The sequence below is a fragment of the Fusarium flagelliforme genome (genome assembly GCF_020744385.1).
Source record: "Fusarium flagelliforme strain FIESC 12 MPI-CAGE-AA-0113 chromosome Unknown B0J16scaffold_3, whole genome shotgun sequence".
Lineage (NCBI taxonomy): Eukaryota > Fungi > Ascomycota > Sordariomycetes > Hypocreales > Nectriaceae > Fusarium > Fusarium flagelliforme.
In genome coordinates this window covers 4,931,751-4,946,975 of record NW_025763505.1, presented here as the reverse complement: position 1 = coordinate 4,946,975, position 15,225 = coordinate 4,931,751, and the positions used below count along the sequence as shown (strand labels likewise).

The window sequence follows — 15,225 nt, the reverse complement described above, 5'->3', positions numbered from 1 at the left end:
GTACGACGGTGCATTCTACTACACTACTCAAATAAGAGTAGTTATGATCCCACACCCCTTGTTCCAGGATCCTGCATGATCTCCCTGCCCGCTGCATGAATAGAAACCCCTTCAAGCCCTTCCCAATCCCCAGGCTTTGTCCTGAACTCTTCAATACTTGTTGTGGTCCCAGAACAAGCTAGCTATCTTGTAAGTTTTGGACTAGTCAGACAATTACCAATGGAATGGACTGTCTGCTCCAACATTCTTTATTTGTTGTGTTGTACGGATAGCTGCGTTAGTAGGGAAGAAATCTCTTGGATGTAGTCCAGGTTTGCCTGCATGCAGTATGCAATGGTATTCTCAAAGAGGTATAAACCAAAGAGTGTTTGTACTACATCAATCCTAGTCGGTCCAGCAGATGTCGGCGTCGGGGTATGGGAAGAATTGGCACCGTCTTCTTCACGATAGAGTATTCAAATCTATAACCAGTATTTGCTAACTATAGGTTTACTACATCCTGTTTCGGCGCATACCACTACACCCTAATTTGCAACTACACATAAAGCATCAAGTGTAGGAGATAACAATAAACATTTGTATCAATCTTTCCTCCAGAGCAATCTAGGTATCATAAGTCGAAAACAAACCCTAAACTCCATGCTGCAACACCTACCTCACCACCATCACCCCACAACAACCATCTCATCCACCATCTTCATAAACCTCCCCCTATACTCCTCCGGCTCCGCAGTAATACTCATAGGCCCCTTGTGAGCAACCTTGTTAAACAGCTTGACAACCGTCGTCATAGCCCTCGCATGAAACGTATGCTTCGCCCAGAAAAAGTCCAGCACGACACACCGGTACGTCCACTTCCCTTCCACATCATCTACTCCACTTCGCCAGTTTCCCGCGTCGGATTCAACAACCGGTGGCGTGCTGCCTTTGGGATAGCGCACAAGGAAGAGCGAGTAGTCGACTGCGTTGTGCGCGGCGAGGAGGGCGCTGTCGGCGAAGAGGAGGGAGATGAGCTCTTCTTTTGCTTGGTGGGTTACGCGGATTTTGTCGGGGAATTCGTCGACTAGACGCTCGATTACACTATCCGGTACGAGAGCGCCGTCTGCGATGTCTCGTTCAGGAAAGAAGTAATCGTTTGGCTTGAGATCGTACGTCTCCCAAGTCTTGCCCTCTTCACCATTTGGCTTTCCGTAGAGTAAATTCTCCATGACGATATGATGTGTAGGCGCAGCACCCAACATGCCTCCCAGACTCTTATGCGGCGCATACACGAGATCCATAATCCTGACGAGCAGGCTATGCGGCTGATGCTTCATGTGTCCCACATACGGATCCAACAACTCCTTGACGAAGAAATCATGCTCAAAGCGTCTGGGCAGTGATTTAATGAGAAACTTCTCATTCGCGGTAGTAAAAAAGGTAGAACCGCTATACCCTAAATCTCCAACTGGCACGAGCGATTCTTTGGTGTCGGCCTCGAAAGATTGGTGATACTCGTCCTCGTCAATCTGCCATACTTCTTTTCGCAGGGCGAGAAAGTCAACAGAGCGGTACCGGGACAGAAGAAGTTTGAAGAGACGGAAGAAGGCGATTATGGTTTTGATGAGACCTTTCTTTGAAGAGCCGTGACGGCGGCATATGGCTTTTGCTATTGAGACGGAAATGCGAGAGGAACGGATCTTCATTTTGGAAGATGTCGATCTTTTGTTCGACACTAGAATAATTCTTAGAATGAACCTAAATCGAAGTGTTTAAGTGAAGGAATTTGTGATGATGAAATTTGTTGGTGGAATGGAAAGGAAGGTTGAGAGTGTTTCGATTTGTTGACAGTGACGTCAGAACGGTTTCCAGATGATCGAGATTTGATACCAAGACCGTGCAACAAGAACAAGCATCACATGTCGGAAGAAATATTAGGTACTCGATAATAAATTATTGTAAAAGTTTCTGTATTTCTCATTTCATCCCGGTCATTACCGTTCCGTATCTCTATAAATATTCTGTATGTCTAGTATAGGTAGATATAAAATAAAATCCCAACACGCTCGCTTTGCGCCATAACAAAAAGAAACAAATCCAATAAGTCTTTTGTGTATCCGCTCTGATGTTTCTCGTTCAGAGTAATTAAAACATAGGAAATAAAAATGAAAGACGCGATTAGAAACTGAACAGTCCACTTCTTCTCTTACCCAGTGGGTAAACAATCAGTGCACTCAAGAACAGACCAACGCTGATTCCAATGGCGACTTGAATAACCTTGAACAGCACATTGAAAGCAGTTCCTTCAAGATTACCCATGGTGTTCATATCAGTCGCGACCTTTGTGCCGTTCTTGGTGATCTCGTCGGCCATGGTGATACTAGCAAGTAGTGAACCACCCGCTGCAAGACCAGAGGGAACTTGGACGAAAATAGCGGGGAGCATAGCAGCCGCTGCAAGACTGTATCCAACCTTGCGGGGCTTCTTCTCGGGATCTTGGCCCTTTTCTGGTGTGCCAGGTCGGGATTCTGGGTCTGTGAGGGTTGGGAGGGACCATGATGAGTCCGAGTCGAACTTCTTCTTGGTGTAGCGTGGTCGCATACGGAGTTTCCACCAGTCGACAAAGTCGAGCCAGCCATTCTCGACATGGCGGCCCATACGAGAGTACAAGTTTGCGAGGATACCAATTGTCAGGGCACCCAGCATGTTGGATATTTGACCATTGCCGCCAAAGTACTCGGCGCAGTAACTGTTTACTGACCAACCAGCAAGAGCCATTCCGACCATAACAGGAGATTGCTTCCACTTGGCTTGATTGATGATGCAGAGGCACAAAGTGAAGCCTGGCACGAAGAGAAAGTACCAGCCTCGTTCCAGGGGTCTATCGCAGGTGGATCGACTTGAAGCGTTGCTGTCAATCATTCCGTAAAGGGATGCACCGATAGTAATACCGTATCCAAGGAAGAGCGTGTAGATAAGAGCGTGGACCATACGGACACTACCAGCCACGATGTTATGACTTTGAAGTTCTAGTGAACTGCAGAGAACCATGTAACCAGGCAGAATCAGAGCGATACTACTCTGCGCTAAAGCACTGAAACAGAATAGTTTGCCATCTTGGATAGAACCGAATGCACGAGCGATGAAAGATGTGATGACGGCGGCGGAAACTTCGAAGACGTGGGCATATAGCTCGTTACTAGGAGCCAAGACAAGTTGAAGAATACCGACGATTGAACCGAGGAGGAAGGCAATAGGAAGGTCAATGAAACGTCCCTGGAAAGCGAAAGGTGCGACACAAGCTGATGCCACGCCATAGAGGAATACTCGAACCCAGACGTTGTACTTTGGCTTTCGCTCGTTGACTTCGTCGAGACGCTGTGTAGCTTCTTCAACGCCAATCTTGTCATGGACGACCTCTTTATAAATGTTATGCACGTCGCGAAGACGTCCAAGATCGATACCCTGCGGTACACGCACGAGTTTTACTTCAGTTGTATGCGTAGTACTATCGTCAAAACTGATGATCATACATCCAGGGAGATACAAGAACTGTGCTTCAATCTCGAGGACTCGCGACGACATTGTCATGTACTCTTCCAATCGATGTGTAGGAGCACCGTACATCATCAGCGCACGGCATAGCTTAAGTAGATACCGGTGACGCTGGATAATACCCGCGATGTGAATGGTGATTCGTGCCTTGTCTCGCTTCTTGGGTGGTGCAGGAGGCTGCTTGATGTTCTCTGCCCATTTACCAGAAATATTCGCTGATGCAGGTGCAGCGAACATGGAAGAGGATTTCATGAGCTCAGTAAGAGCAAGGGATGAACTTGAGTGGCGGGATTTGTGGTAGTTGAACAATCCACTAGAAGGCCGAGAGCGAGGCGGTGTTCGAAGAGGCGTGCCGTTGGACGAAGCAGGTCGTGATATCGGAGGTGAAGGGCGAGGCGACATGAGCGGTGTTCCTGTATCTTTCGGTGTGTTGACACCACTACCAGGAGCATTTCTATCATCGTGATAAAGCTTTAGTAAAGAACCAAGAATACCGCCTCGGTACTGATCCGGTCGGGGGACGTAATCGTGGGCGTAAGCTTGTTGAAGCACTGGCGTAGCAGTTCCAGAAGCATGACCTCCTCCGTTGGGATGTTTGGTGTATAAATCCTTCTTCCCCTTACGCGTGTGCGATCGGACGAGATCCTCAGCTGCGGCGTGGTGTTGGAAGCGATCGTCGTCTTCAAATCTCGGTACACGCTGGCGAAGACCGAAGTAACCCGCATCTTCGACAGTTGTTGATTTAGGGGGTGGTGTAATCTTTGGTTCATCGTAGTCTTCGATCAAAGGTTTGAAGGACGGTATTTCGTCCCTATCGATCGATCCTCTTCGTGAACCAGGCGCAGAGAAACTGCCCAACGAGACAGCGAGTCGATCAGCTCTTTGTCGAGCATCAGCCATGGACCTATACTGTCTCTCCGTAGTCCTGGACTCGGCCTGATCGGCCCTTTCCCGCTCACTAGGATCGTCATAACTAGTATTTCTGCGCAGTGCTGGTCTGGGTCGTTTAGGTCCAACAAGCTCCGGTGTATCAGGGGCCAGAGTTTGGGGTCTCTCCTGGCGTTTCTTCTCCTGCTCTGCAGATAAGATTTTGGTGAGGGCGAGACTTAATTCGTAAGCATCTGGTGCATTTGGCGGTAGTTCTCCAGGGGCAAGTTTAGGTGAAGCGGCAGGTGAGAAGATGCCTTCGTCAGGACCTTGACGTTGACGAGATGTTGATTCGCTGCTTTCACCTGAATTTTCTTTGCTGGCGTGAAACCCGACTTTTTTCTTTTCTCTTCGAGCAGGAGTATGACTTTGGCTGGTCTGACCACCACTTCCACTACCGCTTCCACTATCGTTGTGATCCGACATATTGAAAGTCAAGGGGCGTATATAAAAATATTGGGTCCGTAAAGATCAAGTCAAGAGGACAGCCTCTCTTTTAAGGATGGAGCCCTGAAGGCTCAAGGATGAGTAGAAGGAAAGGATGTTCATCATGGGCGGCCAGGGAGAGGGAGGGTGAGATGATTTTACTATGTACTCTTCTGTGCCCATTTTCTAAACTCGCTCCAGGGCGCAAAACAAGAAAAATGGAAAAACGAAAACTGGGTCTTCTATTTCTTAGAGATCGTAGTGTTGTGGCTACGGATACCTAGGGGGGCGACAAACTTGCGTGATAAGGGACTGTGGGTCGCCGAGAGCAAGCCCGAGACGAGACAGCCGGGTTCTGTATAGGAGAGAAGTATAATAACCTTGGTAGCCAGTTAGTTGATGATTGCATGATGATGGTGTGCTACTTTATTTTCGTGTCTAGTTTTAACTCGGCGTCATCGGGGAGTTGGATTGGTGATATCTTTATGGTGTTTTGAGTCATACACTAACCACTTACTGTACATCGCCTCATCATCTCACTAAGGAAATGTACGAGAACCTTCCAAATATTCAATTTGTGTCACCGCTCGGCCGAGACTTGAATTTCTTGTGTTGACCAGTCCTCGCTCAACGTGAAAACCAATTGGCTCGGATAAAAAGAAGAACGAGTATTTCGTTATCATTTCAAATGCTCGGGTTACTCCATCGGGTGTAGGGTGTGAAAAAAAAGAAACAAAGATAAAGCTCGACTCAGTGGACCGGGCTACCGGTATTCTAGAGGCTTTACGGGCTTCCAACACCGCCACGTGCGGGTCATGGTCTCGACAACAGGGGATCTGAGCTCTGAAGTGCCCTGTGCTTAGGGTACTTTATGCAGCTGCCAGCCCTGCAGCGATCGGAAGGTTCCTTACTCGGGGCCCGGGTAGTAATTTGCCTAGTTCCCATAGTTTGAGCACGAACTGGAATGCTAAAGAAGTTAATTGAGGCTCATTTAATTAGTAACCTCTTTAGTGTTGTAAATCAATTCTCGTGGATTTTTTTAGTTCACACCATCTTGACAACACATCCACGTTGTTACCTGCAGGGCTGGCAGTTGATCGACGGTCTTGGTTTCTGAATCTGTACGATAGAGTATGCGAGTTGACGTGCATTCGCAGATACATACCAAGATGAACTGAACTGCATGTAGCAGTTGTCTCTTTTCGGCGGCTAAAAAGGTACAGAATGATCTGAGATTTAATGCATATCGTATTGTACGCGTAATTAACGGTGAGTCTTGAACTTTGATGGTGACATTCACAACACCACTCTGCATGCATGTTATCTCTTTCCTCGGACCCATTGTTTCCATTCTTAACAATCACATGTTAGAGTTTAGAAATCCTTGGGCTCCAATTCATAAACAAGGATAAGGGATGGAAGAGTCACTGAGTGGAGATTCTCCCGATATTGCTGGACTGGCCGGAGCGGACCTAGCTGATCATAGCGTCGATAAAGCTCCAACTAGAAACCTCTAGACGAGCTGTACCTGTGCGTGCAGCTGCAGCTGTCCATGTCACTGGTAGATATCTTAAGCACTGATATCTTCAAGATAGTGTAGAAATGCTTGATTCGTCACGAACAAACAAAGTTTGAGATTAAGTATATTTATAAACCACTATCTAGACGCTGATTGAGTCATTTCAAATCCCATCTCTCCTTCACATTAAACACCAGAACCCTTCCTTCACGGACCGGCCTATCATGGAAATTCCGGTTTATGCTTTCTTCTCCCTTAGTTGACCGAAGCCTCACCAAGGTTCTGGATAATTCGGCCACCGTCGAAAAGACCACCACCGTTGGCCCGAGCACGGCAGAGAGTGTTTCCACGCTCCTGGGCGTTGTTGTCGCACTCGAGGTTGGACTGCTCGATGCAGCTAAGTCGGCTATCACCTGTGATATTATTAGTAACTGTACCTGCATGGATGAGATAAGGAACACTTACAGGCGTTTCCACCGGGAACACATCGTCCAGCTTGACCGTTGGAGGCGGTGCAAGCATCCTGCTTCAAGCTGGTGTTGGCAACACAGCATTGGCCTTGAGGAACAGGACGGTTCTGGTTCTGGCGACGAACGTGGACTGCATCGCGGGGAGCGTTGCGAACTCCTTCAACATCGACGATGCCGGCGGAAGCAACGGCAACGAAGCCGAGAATGATGGTGGCGAGAGAGAACTGCATTTTGAAGAGGGAAAGAGTTGATTATTTGTTGGTGTTTAATAAAGTTGAAGTTGAGGTTGAAGTAATGGGATTGTGAAATGGACCAGCCGACCAGCGGAAGAGAAGTGAAGATAGTAGTTGATTGAAGAGGTGAGTAGAACTGAAGAGACAAGAACGAAATGGGGAGGCTCGTCAAGACATCTTATAGTTTTTCGTCTCCGTGATGACTCCGTAAAACGCCAGTAAGCCCCCCTCGCCAAGGCATCACGTCTCAAGACTGTGGTGTTGAGAATTGACTATAGCAACTGGTCTGTATAGCTTCTAGGCGCTCAACGAGAATAGCCTATAGTGAGTATACCTAGTTCGAACATCTTGGCCTGTCTCGAAACGGCAATGCATTAGGATTGGATGACACGAAGAATGCCTGGTCTTCAGGTCTATAGCAGTAAAACAACCTGGAAGTTCGGAAAACTCGACCAAGAAGAGAATAGTTACTGAGTCTGGTGAAGGAAACATAGAAACGTAGCTGCCTCCTTGAGGCCGGATCTTGGACTATCCGTCCGAACTTGAGACGTGGGGCTGAGGAGACAGATTTAGTGGAGTCAGAATGTCTGTGCAAAGGTGCAGCATCTGTGCGAATATTTCTGTCGTCTTGTCTTGAGGTTTCATGTTTTCTTACGTGCTGAGTGTTAAGATATAGGCTTGGTCAAACAATTAACTGGGGTTATAGCCGAGGCTGCAACTCTGCGGTTATAGTGAAGATGTTATTGATTGGCAATAATTTTACCCTACAGTAAGTTGATGAGAAGTTGAATTCATTGAATATAGCAGTAGGCAGAGATAGAGAGGTGATGGGATTTAGGTGTAGACATTGATCAAATTCATCTCTTGCTTACTGAGTGTTGTGCTCATTCTTCTAATCTTGACCCAATCCTCAGATCAATAGATGTCAAGAATCTTCTTCATCTCATTTATAAACAATAACAATATTGAGTATCATATCATATCAACAGACCCAAGACCATACTCAACAATCGCGGATATACAATCCTGGTTAGCGCAAGCCAACACCTCAACTCCACTGAGTAATCGAGTCTCGACTCTTCCATTTTACTGGGCCCCGTTCCCTTTCCCCTGGCCTTCACCCCAAACACCATCTAAACATTAACAAGGTCAAGGTGAATCAATGCATTCACCGAAATAAACGCCCAAGCGCCCTCGAAGCGAAATAGGTTAGGCTCATCAAGTTACATTCAACACTCACTGGGCATCAGTAATTTCTTATCCCTTCAACAATTACAATGGCTTCTCAGACCCAGGGCCGCATCGTGCCTATGCGCGTCATTGTCTGTGGCGTTCATCGCACAGGCACGTTGAGTACGTTATGTTCCTTATCTTGCATACAGCGTGTGAAACATTTCTGATACTACCCAGGTATTCGAAACGCCCTCTGGCAACTCGGTTTCCACGACTGCTACCACATGCAATCCCTCATCAAGGACCCATCCCGCGCCCCAGAATGGATCCGTGCTTTCGAGGCAAAATACGCCAACCAGGGATCTTTTTCTCGCGACGACTGGGACCGTCTTCTCGGCGATTGCCAAGCTGTCTGTGATGTCCCCGCTGCCTTCTTCGGCGCTGAATTAGCGGAGCTGTATCCTGATGCTAAAGTTGTTATTCTTAACCGTGATCCTGAGAAATGGTACGAGAGCGTGCTGAATAGTATTTATCTACTTACTTCACCAAAGGACGTTTGGGGCAAGTTGAGTATGATTTATTGCTTTTTGCTGGATTCGAATATTCAGTATATGGCCAAGTATAGCAAATCTATGAAGTCGCTCGTGCAGAAATATGATCATGGGAATGAGAAGGAGAAGGCACTTGAGTGGTACAAGGCACAATACGACGAATTTCGCGAGCGTATCCCCGAAGAACGTCGTTTTGAGTACACTATCACTGATGGATGGGAGCCGCTTTGCAAGTATTTGGAAGTTCCTGTGCCAAAGGTTGAGGATCCAGAGACCGGTAAGATGGTTGTCGCGCCATTCCCGCATCTTAACGACGGAGAAACGTTTCGTCAGAATAGCAAGGTCATGAAGAGGAAGAGTAAGGAGAGGGCGAATCAGAATTTGCTTGCTGGTGTGGGAAGATTGGCGTTGATAGGTGTTGTCGGATATGCTGGATATCTTACGTGGAAAACCCGACTTGGTGGACGAGTCTAGCACGTCGCCAAACTATCTATTCATCATCATCATCATTATTGTCTACATGATTTCTCTTACTCTTTTAACTGCAAGACCAAAGTAAATCTTTCTTCAATCTTATAATCAGTTACCAGTAAAGTCAAATCTCAATAAATCAGGTATATAAGTTACTAAACTCTAATAACAATAAACACATATTTATAACAGCTGCTAAATTATATAATGTAAATTCTCCCTCCTATAGCCTTTAACCGACCTAATACAACAAGCCTGCTTGTTAGTTGATCAGTTAGTTTAAGACTTAACCATCTCACGTGGCATATACTAATTGACCCTCATCATCATTTCTTCTTCTTCTTCTTCTTCTTCTTCTTCTTCTTCTTCTTCTTCTTCTTCTTCTTCTTCTTCTTCTTCTTCTTCTTCTTCTTCTTCTTATTTGAGATGAACCTTATATCGATATCTCACCACTCTCATCATCGTCATAAAAGTCTATATCATTATAGTCTCTACCGGCCGCGAGAGGCCCCTCGGCAGTGAACTGTCGATATAAACTTCTGAATTCACGCAAATCATTGGAAAGCCTATTATATTCCGCCATAGCCGCCTCACTGAGTCCTCCGTTCGACCTAGGAGCCGGTCCGTCAAGGGTAAGGTTAGACAAGCTCTCCAAGACATCAAGGTCTTGAACATCCTCTGGATCAACGTCTTGCTGACTAGCCCTTGTGATCTGGCTTCCCATGTCACTGTCCAAGAAATCGTTAACGACTTTCGTAGCGACGTCAATGAAGGTATCGTTCCCTACATCACGTTTACGAACGTCGCTGTTGCCATGGCCGGCGGCTGTGGAGAAGATGTAGCCTACTACGAGGGGTAGCTGATCTTCATTGGGGACGGCGTTCAGGAATTCAGGGCCGATCACTTTCAATAAGGCGTTTCTGAGTCTCGTTAGGAGATCCCACGCGATGTAGTGCATGTTGGAATAGTTGAATGCGATCCTGGGGACTTCTTGGTCGATGTGTTGGGCGAGGTAGTTTATGATTCCTCTTGGTGTTGAAGGGAGAGGTTCAAGCTGGATTGCGTTAGCAGGGATTTCATCATAGAAACTTGTAAAGTCTACCTCCTTCTCGTTGCCCTTTATGTGTGCATACCACCTGCCCTTACCATCCTGCATCGCCTTTATACGACCATCGGCCAACAACTCAGCTACGTACGCTAACGTCCAAGGTTCGCGTTTGTTGTCAATAAGATGACGCTTGAACGCATGCAACGACACCCATCCGTCACGCTTCATGTTGGGTGCATTCTTCTTGTATACAACAGGTCTAGTATCTCGTCTATTAGGCGCCCAGTTCGTTGCCGAGACACCAACACAAAGACTGAAGTTCCTGTAGTAACCCTCGCGATCCTTTGGTGGTCCACCGACGAAGAAACAAGGATCTCCTTGGAATTTCCATAAAGTTTCGAGATCTTCCCACCTTTTGTCGGAGAGACGGTTTTCGTTGCGGAGAGCGTGGTAGAGCTGTGTAGTACACATGAGGCCGCCGCTGTGAGCTGCAACTTCGACACCCCTCCAGTGGAGGTGAGATCGGTAGTGGTGAAGGAGAAGGCCGCAGAAGGTAGGGTGGCGACGAAGGAATGTGAACTCGGGTAGGAGATCATCGCTCTTTATGCTGCCATTTTCCAGCATGGTCATTCGTGCTATGTATGTAGGATCTCTATTCCATCGTGTGACAACCTGGAGAACCTCCTTTCGCTCAGGTGTAGCTGAAAGGTTAAGAAGAGCCTTTTGAATCTTGAGACTCTCTTGTTTGAGCTCCCCGTAAGCTTGGCCACAGTTGAATCCGAAGCCCTGCAGAATGTCCGACCATACGCTCAGAGCCCATGGGAGCCAGACGCTAAGTCTCTTGTTAGGGTCACCAAATAGCTCGCTTACGCCGCGGATGAGCTCATCCTCGACATTGCCTTGACCTGCCTTGGTGCCGAAGAATTGAAGATCGGGCAGGAGAGTCATTATAGCTGCGCGGTCTTGCGTCCACTTCTCGCTATTCGTCTTGCCCGTGGCACCGAGTTTCTCGTCGTACCGGCCGAACTTGCCCTTGTAAGTGTTGATAGTGTCGGCAGCCTTGGAATCTTTTATGTAGCTCTTTAGGCAGGACATGGTGTTGATGTGCATGGTTTTTGCAAGCTGGTATGCCTCGACGTTGAATAAGTTGGATTTTTGGCCTGTCGTCATGTCGACACCATTGGTCTCACAGGCGGACTGGGACAAACTGTCAAGAAGTACAGCCGAACCGTCAAACTTGTCGAGCAAGTCCTTGACTTCATTCTCCAAACTCTGCGCTATCTCAAACGCCGTATTGGTCGCCACAGCCACGGCAGCAAGATCCATCTTTCCAGCGGCGTACTGCTTCCAAAGCTCGCTAATTTCATCCTTGATGTTCTCAAGATCGCTTAGAAGAGTGAGGAGCGCAAATTTGGCATCCTCCAGGGTAGGTTCCTGCTCAACGGTGTATTGAACCGAGGGCTCAGGGGTGATGTCTGGGGCGTTGAGGAAGGCTTCAGACGGGGTGTAGACGTTCAGGCAGTCAAACGTGCTGGTCAACGGTTTACCGGTCTTGTCCTTCTTGGAAGCGTCTTCGGACTTGAAGAGACCTGCTTCCATGATGGGTTTGAGAGTGTCACGGACCCTCTCGAGGACGTTGACAAAGTAAGCATGTGTCGCATCAGAGCGATAATCACGTCCTCCAACCTGCTTCGAGAGTATCTTCTGACCCAGATTCCTCTCTCCAAAGCAATATCAGTTCTATGCGGAACCTCAATCGTATTGGTATCGGCAACAAACTTGGCCATATCCTCAAAGTCCTTAACCTTGATGATATACTTGCCCTCGCTAGACTGGGCCAGTTTGCCCACCTGCTTGAGCGCCTTAGCATGACCAGGACCTTTCCCCTTCCCATTGCCCTTCTTCTTCTTTTTCTTTTGCTTGAGATTTTCTCCCGTCTCGGCTTTTTTGGCAGCGACGTTTTGTTCATCAAAGCCGTTTGCCTTGGCGGTAGTGGCCAGCCATGGCAACGCGGGCAACGCGGGCGAGCAGCTATACAGGAAGCCCTTCCTATCCTGGCAACAACGTCTCTAGACTCTGGTACCTTTGGAAGGGGTCATTGAACTCTATAAAGACAAAACCATCATCTGCATGTTTAGCAATATCACCACTTTGGGAAGGTTGCGAATGGGGCATGTACTCGCATGTTCTGACTCGGGAATAATGTCTAGGATATAAATAGACGAATCCACAATTAGATCGGATTTATTATGGACATTGCATAACTTTCATAGGGAAGAATAAATGTGTTACCCCCACGCCTCGGACACGTGAGGAAAATGGTCTGCAGTGGCCCGTTGTCGAAGTCTTTGATTCTGATCACGACCATCACATAGCAGTAACTTCGATGTCTATTATTCCATCAATCATAACTGCAGTTTACAAAGCGTCTTTCTCGCTCTAATGCACTTTATTCTTAACTGAGTAATTGTATACGGGCTGTAGTAATAAACAAGTGGCTGTACAGCTCCATTACAACACAACCTTCTCCTCACCTTTAACCCCCCACGCTCCATACCCGGGGGACTGTCTCCCCTCCTGTCTCCGTTACACTGCAATTCAAGATCGTCATTGGTCCTGTAAGGCGTGGGGGCTTTTACGGAGCAATGATTTAGATACCTTTTGTTTGGTCAATTGGAGGCTTGGAGGAGGGATCAGTTGACTGTGATCACGAACTTGTACCTGCTTCTGCGAGGATCATCGTTGTGTGAATGTAATGGAGGGCAGCCATGGAATATGCTCGACATACCTTTTGTCTCAAATGGGTGTCTAATGGTGGCGCTGTCAGTTGAATGCTACAGTACTGATATTGTATGTAAGATGTGTAACTTGCCGTACAAGTCATTCATCACACGATCAAATCCGAGTCGACCTCAAAAACCCCCCACTGAGTCTCCATAAACAAATCGTGTCTCGACTCTTGACTCGCGTCCTTTGTCTCCATACAAACATCAGGCGAGGTCACCGGTTCGGTCCGGAGTCTCTCGGCCGGGGGGCGTGTCTTTTGTATGCGGATCCCCGGAAGCATCAATCGGGACACTTTCTTTTCCCCGCCTTTTTCAACCCTGGGCTGATCCTTGTTTCTTTGCGTCTTGGCTCTTTAGCTGACTGACCCCCACGCTTTCTTTGAGAGTTGGAAATCCCCAACTTTGAGGCCTTGGGAAAGAAAGCCTCATGACGAGTGCGCCACTTGCTGCTTTCGGTTGGACATAAAAGAGCAGCTGACGCCGGCCGCTTTGACGATGGATCTAATTACCATCAGACTATCCTTTCTTGACTAGCATTTCTTCTGTTTTGCTTGTATAAAAGACAGTATACTTCCACATATTTACTTCATCCTTATTCTCTATGCCTTCAACATTGCTTGAATCTCCCACAATGGGCTCTCCTAAAGCTTCTCAACTACGCCTCGGCGATGGCGTCTATGTTCCTACCCTTGCCTTCTTCACACCGGAAGACGACGTCGATGTTCCAGCTCTTGAGAAACATATCGTCAAGTTGCTTGAGTCAGGAGTAGCTGGCATTGTCGTCCACGGTTCCAATGGCGAATGTGCCCATCTCTCTCCATCAGAACGTACGACTATTATTCGCGTTGCAAGAGATACCATCATCCAAGAAGCCAGCGGTACTCGAGTTCCACTCATTGCTGGTTGTGGCGCTCAGAGCACAAGAGAAACGACAGAGCTGTGCGAAGATGCTGGCAAGGCCGGTGCCACTCATGCTCTTGTGCTACCTCCAAGCTACTACGGTGGTCTTCTTCCCGACGATCTGGTCATTCAGCATTACTACGCCATTGCGGACAAGAGTCCTATTCCCCTTTTAGTGTACAACTTCCCTGGTGCCGCAGCTGGTCGCGATCTCTCATCGGATACGATTCTTAGCATCGCCAAGCATCCCAATATCGTGGGTGTCAAGTTGACGTGCGGAAACACAGGCAAGCTGGCTCGTATCGTGGCCGACTGTCCCGAGGGTTTCTTCGTCGGTGGCGGCAGTGCAGACTTCATCCTGCAGGGTCACGCGGTAGGCGCCAACGGAACCATCTCCGGTCTCGCAAACCTCTGTCCACGAGCATGCGTTCGCATCACAGAGCTCGCCGATGAAGGAAACTGGAAGGAAGCACGACAACTGCAAGCCAAGGTAGCCAAGGCTGACTGGACGGCGATCAAGACTGGCTTTGTTGGTGTCAAGGCCGCTTTGGGTCACTTTGCCGGTTACGGAGGTGAGCCTCGCCGACCATGCGTTGCGCCCTCTCAAAAGGATCTGGATAATATTACGCAAGGATTCCAAGAGATAATGGATTTGGAGACAGCGCTATGATTGGAGAGCAAAAAGCATGTTTTGACAGGAAAGACAAAACAAAAAGCAGGTTTGCATTGCGGCGGTGAATGATGATGATGATGATGATACCTGATTTCAAGCACGAGATGGTGTTGTGGCGTTGGGCATACACAGCCTACTGTTGAAGTAATTAGCATGTAATATATCACATTGAACAAACTGCATTACACTAAAGTTGACACGAGTTACAATTCTTACATTGCAACACAGAACATCAGTCTGTACATTGAAGCTGTCGTAATTCGAGGCGTATTTTTACCCCATCGAAACTACCGTTCCCCGCAAAGTGGCCATATATCCCACGCATGCTGTGTAACGAGGAAATGCCTCGGGAATCGGAGGATTGGATCGTGGGGGAAGGCGAAAAGAATAAGCATGTAGTGTGTCTCGTGGTCAATACGGGTTAACCAATGAGGTATTCAGGCACGTCTGACATTTCCGGATTTGGAGGAGTACTTTTTCGTGGAATATCGGGTTGATGACAAGAATGAGGGGT

General features: G+C 47.6%; 6 protein-coding genes across 6 annotated transcripts; 2 read left to right on the top strand and 4 right to left on the bottom strand.

Moving 5' to 3' along the window:
• Positions 1-498: 498 nt before the first annotated feature.
• Positions 499-1,851, bottom strand: B0J16DRAFT_339826 (uncharacterized protein). The gene has a single exon (XM_046127593.1). The coding sequence runs from the start codon at positions 1,683-1,685 to the stop codon at positions 666-668; it is 1,020 nt and encodes a 339-aa protein (XP_045985440.1). The 5' UTR covers positions 1,686-1,851; the 3' UTR covers positions 499-665.
• Positions 1,852-1,932: 81 nt separating this feature from the next.
• Positions 1,933-5,067, bottom strand: B0J16DRAFT_339825 (uncharacterized protein). The gene has a single exon (XM_046127592.1). The coding sequence runs from the start codon at positions 4,885-4,887 to the stop codon at positions 2,158-2,160; it is 2,730 nt and encodes a 909-aa protein (XP_045985439.1). The 5' UTR covers positions 4,888-5,067; the 3' UTR covers positions 1,933-2,157.
• Positions 5,068-6,661: 1,594 nt separating this feature from the next.
• On the bottom strand, positions 6,662-7,106 carry B0J16DRAFT_383388 (uncharacterized protein; the record flags this gene model as incomplete). The annotated part of the gene is made up of 2 exons (XM_046131327.1): positions 6,662-6,819; positions 6,872-7,106. The coding sequence occupies 2 exons, from the start codon at positions 7,104-7,106 to the stop codon at positions 6,662-6,664; spliced, it is 393 nt and encodes a 130-aa protein (XP_045985438.1).
• A 1,135-nt stretch (positions 7,107-8,241) lies between these two features.
• Positions 8,242-9,699, top strand: B0J16DRAFT_371363 (P-loop containing nucleoside triphosphate hydrolase protein). The gene is made up of 2 exons (XM_046130402.1): positions 8,242-8,462; positions 8,520-9,699. Exons 1-2 carry the CDS (start codon positions 8,387-8,389, stop codon positions 9,305-9,307), a joined length of 864 nt encoding a protein of 287 aa, XP_045985437.1. The 5' UTR covers positions 8,242-8,386; the 3' UTR covers positions 9,308-9,699.
• B0J16DRAFT_371362 (uncharacterized protein) lies at positions 9,614-12,576 on the bottom strand (the record flags this gene model as incomplete). Its single annotated transcript, XM_046130401.1, has 4 exons — positions 12,436-12,576; positions 12,132-12,383; positions 9,755-12,069; positions 9,614-9,720 (listed from the first exon to the last, which is right to left on the bottom strand). Exons 1-4 carry the CDS (start codon positions 12,525-12,527, stop codon positions 9,614-9,616), a joined length of 2,766 nt encoding a protein of 921 aa, XP_045985436.1. The 5' UTR covers positions 12,528-12,576.
• A 1,163-nt stretch (positions 12,577-13,739) lies between these two features.
• Positions 13,740-14,708, top strand: B0J16DRAFT_264381 (uncharacterized protein; the record flags this gene model as incomplete). The annotated part of the gene is made up of 1 exon (XM_046123354.1): positions 13,740-14,708. The coding sequence occupies one exon, from the start codon at positions 13,740-13,742 to the stop codon at positions 14,706-14,708; it is 969 nt and encodes a 322-aa protein (XP_045985435.1).
• Positions 14,709-15,225: the final 517 nt, after the last annotated feature.